Source organism: Rhododendron vialii, chromosome 12a, assembly GCF_030253575.1.
Source record: "Rhododendron vialii isolate Sample 1 chromosome 12a, ASM3025357v1".
NCBI classification, from domain to species: Eukaryota; Viridiplantae; Streptophyta; class Magnoliopsida; order Ericales; family Ericaceae; genus Rhododendron; species Rhododendron vialii.
Genome location: NC_080568.1, coordinates 29,854,299 through 29,866,511, shown reverse-complemented (window position 1 = coordinate 29,866,511; position 12,213 = coordinate 29,854,299). Strand labels below are relative to the sequence as shown.

Sequence of the window (12,213 nt, the reverse complement as noted above, 5' to 3'; positions counted from 1 at the left end):
ATGATTCCAAGGGGAATGTTGTCTTAGGGAAGACATCTAGAGTTTTATTAGATGAAGTCATGAAGAAATGTTTACGTTTTATTAACAGTTTAAATTGGCGTTGATTAATAGTTTAATTTGGGTCATAAGAAAGATAATATGTATTTTTTTTTTTTGCTGTTCAGAAAGAGAATAAGACTGGGCATGTTTGATTTTTTTCTAAGAGGATTGGAAAAAGAGAGAAATTTATTCACGGTTCTACGCAATCTTAGTCGTCCATTTCGATAATCAATGGTCCGGATTTTAAAAGAACTATTCACAAAAATAGTTAAAATTCGGACCGCGATTGAATGCCGTAAATATTATTTACAAGTTGCTCCGTAAATGAGTTTTTCTCTTGAAAAGAATGAAACTATGGATGCCGAACATGGACCCAGCAAAAAATGCTTTCATTGGGATATGACGCATGGAGTTGAGTCCTTGGAATACCGATTTCCAACTCAAGAGCATTTTCCTCCGTATAAAAAGATTATAAACCCAAGATAATAATCCTTCGGAGTAGGAATCAAAGGTAGATCATATTTTTGATGATCGAATTGTTTTATTCTGAATCAAAATGCCGAACCAAAAAAAAAAAACCCTTGAAAATAACGAATGCCGATAACAAGAAATCAACCCCATATCTATCGAATCCGGGAAAGGTGGCAACGAAAGTGACGAGATTATTCAGTGGCTCGTGGTGGTGCCTCAGGCCCCTCTTAACCACTCGATCACCTAGGCTCTGCATATTTAGTCTAGGACCCCACAAGATTGCGTGGAGGAGGAGGGGCCTGACCGTACGGTGTGCTCCAAGGGCACTGAACAAAATACTAGTATGTCGAAACTGAGGCATCGCAGGAACTTGAAAGTTGAGAGTCCTCAAAAGGAAGGGATACATGTCTACTTCAATTTCAAGACCAAATTTTTGGCTGTGGACGTCCAATGCTACACAATTTCCTTCCTGAAATCCAAGCAAATGCTCTGATCGAAGAGAATGCATGGGCTTAATGAAAACCCAGATGGCAAACAGAATCAATTGTGCTATGACTGAAAAAAAAAATTACAGGAAATTCTAACCCTAAACCTACTCTGTCAACTAAACAACAGTTTCATCAGCAATGTCAAATTACACACCTTTCTCTTCGTGTTCTGTTACCTCCTTCCCTTCTTCCCCAAGTGTCCGGTCTTCCGCTTGTGCCGGCTGAAATCCGAAACGAACCGGAACGTCTGTCCACAACCCGATTCCTCGCAAACATAAGGTCGTTCACCCGTGTGAACCCTAATGTGTTCAGTCCGGGCCCACGCCCATTTGAACGACATCTTGCACCCTTTCCAAGGGCACTTTAGAGGGCGGTCGTCCATGTGAACGCGGCGGTGCTGAACCAGGTATTTGTGTGAGAAAAACTTCTTTCCGCACCCCTTCACCGGACAAATGTTTCGTTTGTGCATAACAAGCTCTTGTTTCGAGCTGAAAGCCATTGCGCATCCCTCCACATCACACTGGTACTCTCCTTCCTCCTCTCTCACTTTCATGTTGCTAGGAGCTGCTGCTGGAGATTTCTTCTCTTTCTTACTACTTGTGGGCTTCTTTAACATCGGCTTGGATTCAATCGGCCTCTCTACTAAATCTTTTGAGAGCTTTGGGGCTCTTTTCCTCAGGCGGCTGCTGGGACCACCTTCCAGCTCTTCCTCTTCCTCAATGTCTGAGTCAAACTGTCTCGTATTGCGTATACGACTTTTCAGAAGAAGAGGAGTCTTTGGTTCCATTTTTTTGTTTTTAAGACTCCTCTTTTGCTTCTGATAAGCCTCCTCTTGCGAATCATCTGCATCGTTAACCGGATCCTCCATTTTCGGGCGTTTAGCTTTCAAATTTGCCTCTGCTTTTATCGTACTCTTCCTCTTCCTTCCACTCTTCCTAATCCCAGAGTTTGTTTCGGCAGTGTGGGTGATCTCCGACAATCTCTCTTTCCCATGCCTCACAATATCAGGTTTCGACCAAACACGAAAACCCCTCTCTTCTTCTTCTTCTTCTTCTTCTTCTTCTTCCTCCTCAGCATTTACCATAGAGTTCGTTTCAGCAGGGTGGCTGATCTCCGAAAGTCTCTCTCTCTCATGCCTCACAACATTAGGTTTCGACCAAGCACGAAACCCCCTATCTTCTTCCTCCTCAGTATCTCTTTCTGCCAACAAAGGGTGGACCTGATTTGACATCCACACTTTCCCACACCATTTTCCCGCCACGACTATTTTTTTCTGTTTTCCTGGTCCCTTCCTGTGGACCTTGCGTTTTGTTGGAGAGTTAACCGTAGAACTACGTCCAAAGGCTTTATATATGATACTGTTGTACGGCATCTGCTTACTATAGAGAGGGGATCGGCTTAGGTTGGCACTGTAGTAGAGATTGATGCCTAACTTAACAGCCCAGTCTCCATTCCCATGTAAAGAATCTGCACTTTCAAGAGCTAATTGTATCGTCACTTCATCGTCCTTAGCTGCCTCTCTGAATCCAACATCATTCCAGAAATAATCAATTCCCAGTTCTTCAGCCACTGATTTTGCTTCATTCTCTAGCTCAGGGTAATCTGCAAACGATTCCACCGAAAACTTAAGGGAAGAAAAGAATCTTAACAGGACAGTGAATATATTGGCAAGAATTTTGTTCATAGATGCAAAGGAAGGAAGCCCAAAAGCTCATTCAGAAAACATTCAAAGAAAAAAAAGGAGGGAGGGACCAGCTCAAGTTATCATCACAAATAGTTTACTTCCTTTTTACTACCCTCCGTCACATATTTGATCCTTCTTTGGCGATCTCTTTAATCAGATAATATATTATGACTTTTGTTGCTAAAAAAGTTCGAAATTGTTTCCTCCGATAGAAAGATCTCTTTATTGGTATATAGACAAAGTTTCTAAAAAAACTTATGACATTGAAGAACAAAAACTATAGACGATTTTTCAAGATGTCCGGAATAGTGAAAAAGGACCAAATGGTACCATGCAGTCACGCAGTAACAGAGACGTGCATTCCCAAATTCTATCCGTACACAATAGTACAACTTTCTGAAGACGGTAATAACTAATTTCCATGAAATACTAATGGACACAGGCCCGCAGCCAATGAAAAGTGTATACAATGTACCTGAGCTCGAGCCTTTTAACCCCACAGGTATGCTAGTACATAGCATCACATAACACTAAATACCCAGTAACATATGATTTAGTACCAACAGATGCACAAACATGTCCACCTATTTGCAACCACCCCCGTTAACGGAGTTGGACAACTACTATGACGACATGCAACATCTTGTAAAATGCTGTTATTATTAATGAAATATTACTTTCCTTGTTGTTAAGAAAAAAACCTATGACTACATGCAACCTGCAGTAAATATTGTGCAACAGATATTTCATATTTAACACTCCACAAACAGCATTCTGAATTCTTTGTTTTCCAGCGGCTAAAGTAGTACAGGGGAAAAGCATGATTATTAGTCTTCGATAAAAACTGGAAAAAAATTACAAACCAAGAAAAAAAAAAAAGGAAAAGGAAAAGCGAAGGAGGAAAAATGTAGTTTCTTATATAACACAGTATTCATCAAACTATATTACAACACACCTGGATGACAAAGTAGCAATATATGTGCTCCACCAATTGGACGAAGTCTCTGTTCTACTTCTACAGCATGCTGAAGACAGAAGACATGCAATCTAGACGAATCCACGTCAGACCTTGGAGCAAATGACAGAGTGGTGTTCTCATATGGGTCAATTGCATTGCTACTACTTCTTACTGCCTGTCTGGTAAGCGGGGAAAAATTTGAATCAGCGGCTGATGACTTCATTTGTTGTCTAAATCCAATCCCAAGACTATTTGACTCTTTGGAAGCCCTATTACCACTTTCAAACTCATCAGAACACTCAAAACTTTGATATCTACCCCTAAAATTAGATATCAGATGTCCATCATCCTCGTAAGAATCAACAACTTGGAGAGAAACATCATCACTACTAGATTCACTTTGGAGTCCAACAACTGGTGCAAAGTCTTTTGATTTGGTTCGGCTGCTATAGACAGGAATGTCTGCTTCAATGTCTTCTTCCTCAGAGTCGGAGGAATTTCCATAATTTAAAGCCAAAAGGCCAAGGGCAGAAGCAGTTTCTTTTGCTTCAGCATCGATAAACACTTCGGTACCGTGTTGTACGGTTTGAATATCATCTGCAGCTTGAACCGGGACATCAAACAAACCATCCCGAACGCTCTTTCCCATTCGTCCAGCTGCATTTAGATGAATGAAAAGCGAGTTCATAGTAATTCTAAGAACGGTACTTTTTGTGGAAAGAATACAAAAACGGTGCTAAGTCATAAACTGCGGAGTTAAATTAACTTATCATGGACACAGATCTACCAGCATCAATTTTAAGGAGCATATGGATCTGATATAATCTAAAAATTAATATGATGTGCATAACTGAGTAAACAACATTCACGGCCCATCCAAGCCGTTTCATATGGTCCAACCATAAAGGGAGGTTGTTAGCATTTTGTAGAGACCTCACCTGATGAAGTAAAACACGTTCAAGGTCACATAGCATAAATTACATGAGTCTGGACATGTAGCAGAATAAGCATCCAAAAGAAAAAAACCATGCAAGAGTACAAGATCTAGATCCCTGAATGAATGAAAGCCGAAACAACATAAAGAAGATAAGAAATTGCTAACCACAACCAACTTGTATACAAACACTCCTTCCATCCAATATTTGCGAATCTTGTTAGGGAATTCAACTTTAAAGGAGACATGCAATTAATATACTCGAATTCTAAATCAGTGGAACTGTTTCCTAAGCTTTCCCACTTCAAGTAAACTTATAACTATTTCAAAGGGTAGCTTTGAAAAGTTACAAAAAATTTCATTGACTTTTCAAATGTACAACATTTTTCAGGCATCCCAAAAAGTAAAGAACGATCAACAATATTGGATGGAGGGAGTATGTGAGAGTGTATGGGCTACTGGGAAAATTTTATTGAAGGTCAAAATCTTATGACTTTGTTTGCCCCATAACCAAATGGGCGGTGGTTGGTAGCATAACTGAAAATTTTAAAACATAAAAAAGTGCAGAAGAGAACACCTACCAGAATGAGAGTTCATCTCAGATGGATTTGCAGCCACAGCGGAAACAGTGCAACCATCACTAGGCACTGGGGGACCAACATAATGATCATTAAAGATGCTACAATCAGCTGACATAAGGTAATGTGCAGCTGCTTCCCGAGGTTGCACAATGGCAACACAAGCAAAACTCAAAATCCCACAGGTGACGCACGAAAACAATCCTTTATCTGATAACCTATCACCTTGAGCAGTTCTTTCTGTTCCTGCATCAACTTTGTGGGTCTGAGAAGCCAAGGTACAAGCACTATCACTACCACTTAAAAAGGAAAGCCTGTTCCCGTTTGGCAGTGAAGATAATTTTCCCTTAACTGGATAGAAACTTGCCAATTGATTAACCCCAAGTTTCCTGTCTAGAATGATATTTCTGGAAGCTGAACTTTCCGAGGCTTTTATTTCTTCTAAGGAATTTTGCGGAAGAAGCACAACCGAAGATCCTTCCCCCAGAATATGAAGCAGGTCATTATTCCTCATCACATCCTCCACAAATAGCTCTTTGATTAGGGTCTCCCCCTCACCCTTCTTTTTATCTTTTAATCTTGAACTCCGTGGCTCAGTACCGACGCTCTTGGGTATCCTGTTATAGGAAGAACCGAAGAAGTTCATAAAATAGGCAAAGAATAAATCTGGAAGTCCAAATCAAAACAAGTATAGTACGCCCTTATCAGACCGCAAAAAAACCTTGTATAACTTTCCACTTGAAAATAAGCTTCTACAAAAGAGCTGAAATATGACAATGCTGTAGATACTGTAGGTAAACAGACATTCCAAAAAAAACACCATAAATACTGTAGAATTTTGACAAGAAAATGCAACATGATTAACACTAATTTGTAGCTTCCAAAATAGTATAGGACCTGGGGTTTGTGGGAGATCTTGGGGTCAAGACTCTATCTATATTTGTTCCTGCATTTGCATTTTTTTTTTCTGCATCTCCACGCATAAGAGGAGGTTACCATGAGAGCGGGTTATGAGTAGCTTGATATATAATGTTGGGCCCATTTCCTATCAGTTTATGCTTTTAGGACGATTCGCAATCTAACGAAAACTAGAAGATAAATCTGAATGTTGCAACGATTCATAAATTCTCAAACTTTAATGAAAAGAGTTTTTTCTCAAGCTGGACGAATCCTATCCTCTCCAACAATGATGAATAACTGACAATAGCAGCTTTAGCAGAAACTTGATCACCAATTTTGAAATTTGAATAGTTGGAGAAATCATGAAATGGTTAGAAAGGAATTTGGAGGGAAGTATGACAGACAAACCTTGAACATAACGATAGTGCAAGATCATACAGCAACTGAAAGTGAGACACCATGGGAGGACAATTGATTGAAGCTCTACGAATAGCAGCATCTTTGGCAACCATCAGCCATCCAGGAGTTGCAATATTAGCTGCCTCTCCAAGATTATATCCTGCATAGGAAAATTAAATGAACGGTATAGCTCTTGATTCTTAGTATTGCATAGCATCAATTAACCTTAAAGGAGAGAAAGATGGGAAAACAAAAATGAATAAAAACTAAAAATCATCTTGAAATTGCAAGCTGTCATACCATGACTAAAACCCGAATGATAGGCTCGAGGGAAAGTGACGACAAACTCTCCAGCATTTTGCACCAGTCTGACCAGTAGAAACAACCAAGTAAGACCATGAAACATGCTGCAATGACTTCCACCAAACAAATTGTAAACAGAACTAGATCTTGCTAGAATTACTTCCAGCTAGGATATGAAATGTTTGTTTCTTGTAGATGCAAGGAGGATCCAGCTACATATTGGTCTTTGACATGCAGCATGTGTGTTCCTTATCCTTCATCTCACTCCCTAAAACTACTCATTTTGAGTTTTTAACATATATTACTGCTTCCTAAAAACCACCTTGAAAGTGATATTTAGCATAATTGTAGAGGCCATCATCACTATTCATTCTTGTTCAACCACGGCAAGCTTTTGAAGTCAACAAAAGACTGGCAAAAGTAGTAAATCAGAGCAATCAGAAAGTCACCTGCAGCATGGAATCCCAGCACTAATAAGTACTTCTGGTGACATGACAGTGGTCTTCTCACCAAGAATAGCAAAAGTCACTGCAATAGACAAATAAGCGGGAAACAAAAAGTTTAGGATCACTTGGAGAAACTTTTAACGTAATTACAAAATAAGCCCCACTTTCAGTTAACAGAATTCCTTTACAAAGCACCTCTGAAACAACCAAATAAGGGAATAACTTAACACTAAAATCACGTCAGAAGACTCAGAACCAGCATTACTTCACTTTGTTTGGTTGAGGTTTTAGAAAGTTATTTTTGAGAGTTGAGTGGTAATGAGTGGAGAGAGATAGAGAGAGAAATTTATTGAAAACTGTGCCGACAGTAAAAGTTACTCTCAAAATGGTGAACCAAGCGATAACTCATATTGGAGAATACCTTAGCCATAAATCTCAAAACTAAGTCAGTTATACATGGTCCAGGAGGCCAGTTGTATACCGTGAAATGAAACAACTATTCGTGACCCATCTGAAACGACACCACAAAGTGTGGGTTCAGAGAAAAGCAGCAACAAAGAGAAGGAAGACCATCAACAGGTGCGGAGCCAGAAATTTTGGTTGTCAAAAATTAGATCCAGATGCAAGATATTTGTTCTATTTACTCATCTAAAATAATTAAATTAAGAGGTCAATTATCATATACCACAATGCATAGTACGATATTTAAGGTTTCAAACTCGAAAAAGACGAGAATATCTAGTAACATGCCAAATGTGTATTAATTCGCAAACAAAAAATTTCAATGTCATCCTACTCGATGAATGCACACAATATATGATGAGCACCATGTAGCTTCAAACATGCATCCTTGGCTTCAAAAAAAATTGCGACATTTTCCTACTTTTTCCCATCAACAGCCAAAACTTGTCAACGTCTTATTCCTTGCCTCCTTGGTTGAACATAACGTCTTACAAAGATGTAACGACGACGACGGTAAATTGGTTATAACGATGCTAAATGAAGACCCATTCGATTCCAAGATTTAAGCCTCAACGTCCTATTTTGGAACATGCCCAACAGGTAGTTACAAGACTACAAGTATTACATATCGAGTCATGAATAACATGAATCCAGGAAAGGAACTCTGTCAACCACCAACATGTCACAGCTTTAAGAGCGAACCTTCGTTGGTCATTGAAGAGGATGGATGCAACTCCATCTTGCTATTAGATCAAATCATGATTCAGCCATAACCTTTTTACCTATCTAAACAAAAACATCGCCTCCTCTCAATTTCTCATCTTTGCTAAGCTTTATGGCATCAATTTCACTATCCTAATAAACCAGAGTACTTCCCCTCCATACTACCTCACATACATTATACCAAATAAAATTTTACCTATCTAATTAAAAGCATCATTAACGGCCTTCAAATGCAACCACAAGCGAGGTTACAAGATATTACAAATGAAAGGAGCAGTCCACAAAATATATTGGCTATATAAGGGAAGATACTAGCTCATGAACTATAGCAAGCAACAACATTTACAAAACAACAAACAGAGCTAATGCAACAGTTCAAACAGAAACAGGGGAACCTAATTCTTCCACATGTTAAACCAATGTAATACCGTAACTCACCAAGAGGATTAATCTCTCCTCCATACCCATTAACCCTAATCACCTCCTCGAACGCAACGGCCGCATCCCTTGGCACGCCATACCACGTCTTCCCTGCCCCCATGTGCAAGTAATTCAAGCTGTGCAAGTCATGGTCCTCCACATGCCAAGCAAACCAGCTAAACATCATGGCCACATACACCATCGGCGACGTCACCCCCGGTATCTCCTCCTTCATGAACCTCAACAAAGACCCTTTTGCCCTGCTCACCCCTCTCATGTTCCACGCTGTCTCCCCCACCGTCACCACCTCTGTTTTCTCCCTTTTCTTATTCCTCCCACCACTCACCACTGGCACGAATGCCGAACCGGGCATGTCGTTGGCGTACTCCACCGAAAAGGGTTTATCCCCATTAGCCTTCCAGTATAGGGTTTCTACTTCTAAACCAGTTAGCCCTTTTTTCGAGCTCTTCTTGACATAGCTTCTTTCGAAGTTCTTGGCCTTGGCCTCGAACTCGGGCAGGGTGTAGTGCTCCCCGCTCTGCCACACGGGCTTCGAGACGGGTCGGTGCTTGCGCGGGCAGAACCCGATCTGCTGCTGCCGGGTGGTGAACGTGGGGGGGGAATTATTAGGGTTTCGGGCGGCCAGAGACCGGTTCACGTTGGCAATTGCGGTTTTCTTCGGCGCGGCGGGTAAGGGGGGTACGATTTTGCAAATACCGTAAGTCGAGGCCTCCTTCTCGATCTTGAAAATGTAGGAAATGGGATCTTGGAACTCGGCTAGGGTTGGGTGGTACTCTGGAGCGAGGGGTAGGGTTTTGAGCCATGGAAACACCTCTGTGTTTTGATGCTCTGCCGAGGGAGTTGCTGTGGCCATTAACAGTTATTCCAACAACTGGGTTGTACAGAGAGGGTGTGTACATATGTGGGTATGAATCAGGAGACGTGGGTAGTGAAGGAGTGAGATCTGCGAGGGTCGTTGGAGAACATTTGTGGGTAGTGAGAGAGAGGAGGAGAGAGAAAGGAAGGAATGCAGAGATTCTCTATTGCTTCATTTCGTTTGGGGAGAAGGGAGTATTTTATTTTTTTGCTTTTGGGTTCCTCTGTTTTCGATATGATTTTACAGGGGAGAGGCTGGAAATTGTGAAAATTGGGGACAGGGGAGAGTGAGTGAGAGGGCAGAGTGTATTCATGCGAGTGGGGTTTATACTCTGGGTTTCGGGAAATTGATTCGTCTTTATTTACCGTTTTACCCCAAATTTTAGTTTTTTTAATAGTAAAATAATAATAAAGCCATCCAGACCACTTTACATGCATTTTTCACTATTTTTTCGAGACCCAAAATTTAACAACCTTGCAAACTTTTATTTGGCCCAAGAGAGTTGACAACATCTAGAAAGTTTTGAACTTGAAATTTAAAGAGGGAGCAAATCTTTAAATCTGCGGCCTTAAGCCTAACTCATTGGGTTCACAAATTCTTTGGTATTTCACTCACGAATCCACAATAACATCTTATGTAACGATCTCTCGTGTGTCCCGCGTATAACAATAAATGAGACTCACCACAGTTTCTTTTGACAATGCTAACGGTTCGTATTAAGTTTCATTGTGTTTGACATTCGTGCAAAAGATTTAGTTCATCAATATCAGTATTATCTATTTGGACGAATCACATTTGCTACAAGAAAAATAGACAGTCAAACTTTGACCTCTCGTTGCTCTGTAAGCAAATGTGATTCGATCAAGTTTTTAACGACATTCAATCACCATGAGTTTTTGAATAGACGTTAAACACATCGAGAACTTCAAAATGAATAGCTTGAATCATGAAACAAAACCGTAATGGGTCCTCTTTACCCTCACTAAAAAAATCACATAATGAATCATCACATGAGATGAGATCTCGATTTCACACGTTGCACGGGAGGAGGCTCACCTGTGGTTATCCTCGAGTCCTATCTAATTTTGACCATTTGAAGGTCATTCGAGCCTCACAAAAAAATATGGCAACTGATAAATTCAATAGACGTTGTAAAGAAATTTACTTGTACGATTATTCAGCTAGATCAAAACTTTTTTATTGCACGGAATTAGTTTATATGACTCTCGATGTTCGATTAAATTGGTTTCCATGAATGATCGTCTCAACGAAATTTACAAGATGATGGATATGATGTTCCATACTTCCATATCTTTTTCTTTGTTCAAAGTCACGCTTGTTTCAGACAGAAAAAAGACTTCAATTTCATATTCGTGGCCATAGAGAGTTGCAAATACTAGTGAGGGTAGGTTCATCTTGGACTCCAGGTTAGATGTTGAGAGAAATAATTATACTTATATATGAAAAAACAAACTGTCAATGTAGTATTCTTCTCAATCACACAATCCCATCTTTTCTATCCACAAATTCTACATATACAGTTGTGAATAGTGATTTAACGCCCCAGGCCGGGGTCCACTGATTGGCTCTCAAATCCACTTTCAGGTCTATTTTGGAAGGTAATAATTAATCAATATAAGACAAGCTCTAATTGTTATAACGGCTTTATATGCTCTTTCAATATGGCATCAAAACGCTTATGCTTAGACAAGGTAAATCCAGGTTGACCTCAGTCCTGCATGATCGATAACACAGTCAAAAGACTATGAAAACCGAATTATCTTCAAGTATGTTTGAATATCTGCATGATCGATAAATTGTACCGGTATATTCCTTACACAAACGTAGTTGTAAATCATCCTCTATATATGCCACAGCCAGAAGTATCATCTTTACATTTCCAAACAATGTCATGGAATAATATAACTAGTCTAATATAGTATCATCTTTGTTTGTTGCAGTGGATGAAACATCCTGAAATGATGATGGACTTAATGTTTAAATACTACGTCATTATCAAGCAGTCATTCATAGTGGATGAAAGGAAACATCCCCAAATGAGAGAACAAACTGTTAAAAGTAGTATTCTTCGTGGGTTTGGATTAAAAAGTTGAGTGATTTATTTTTTTGTTCTTATTTAAATTTTTTTTGCATTTGTTTGTTTTGCATCAAGCTTTTGTGACTTATTAATTCGTCTCGACGAGAGGAATCGGAAAAGTAAAAAAAATTATCGAAAACACTGGTTTTGGGTTAGCCCATGGCAGAATCAATTCCTGGTTCCGCCTTTGAAAACAAATTCTCTCTCTCTCTCTAGCAAATAATTTTCTAATTTTTGAACTCTGTTAGTTTTTTTAATTGAAAAGTTTCCGGATGATATTATGGCTGACTGGGCAATTGCTCATCTCGACAGGCATGAGGTCGAAGGGAGAATTCTCAAGCTGCAGCTGCAGCCAACAAGTGACAAATCGGAGATTTGGGGCCACCTCTATGACTATAAGAGAGGTATACCAACTAAAAGTACTTATTTTTTG

At 39.7% G+C, this 12,213-nt stretch overlaps 1 protein-coding gene across 1 annotated transcript; it reads right to left on the bottom strand.

The window, feature by feature from the left end:
- Nucleotides 1-880: 880 nt before the first annotated feature.
- Nucleotides 881-9,966, bottom strand: LOC131310585 (lysine-specific demethylase REF6). Its single transcript, XM_058337686.1, has 7 exons — nt 8,824-9,966; nt 7,204-7,282; nt 6,752-6,819; nt 6,461-6,611; nt 5,156-5,769; nt 3,638-4,297; nt 881-2,600 (listed from the first exon to the last, which is right to left on the bottom strand). The coding sequence occupies exons 1-7, from the start codon at nt 9,677-9,679 to the stop codon at nt 1,171-1,173; spliced, it is 3,858 nt and encodes a 1,285-aa protein (XP_058193669.1). The 5' UTR covers nt 9,680-9,966; the 3' UTR covers nt 881-1,170.
- Between the last annotated feature and the right edge of the window lie 2,247 nt (nt 9,967-12,213).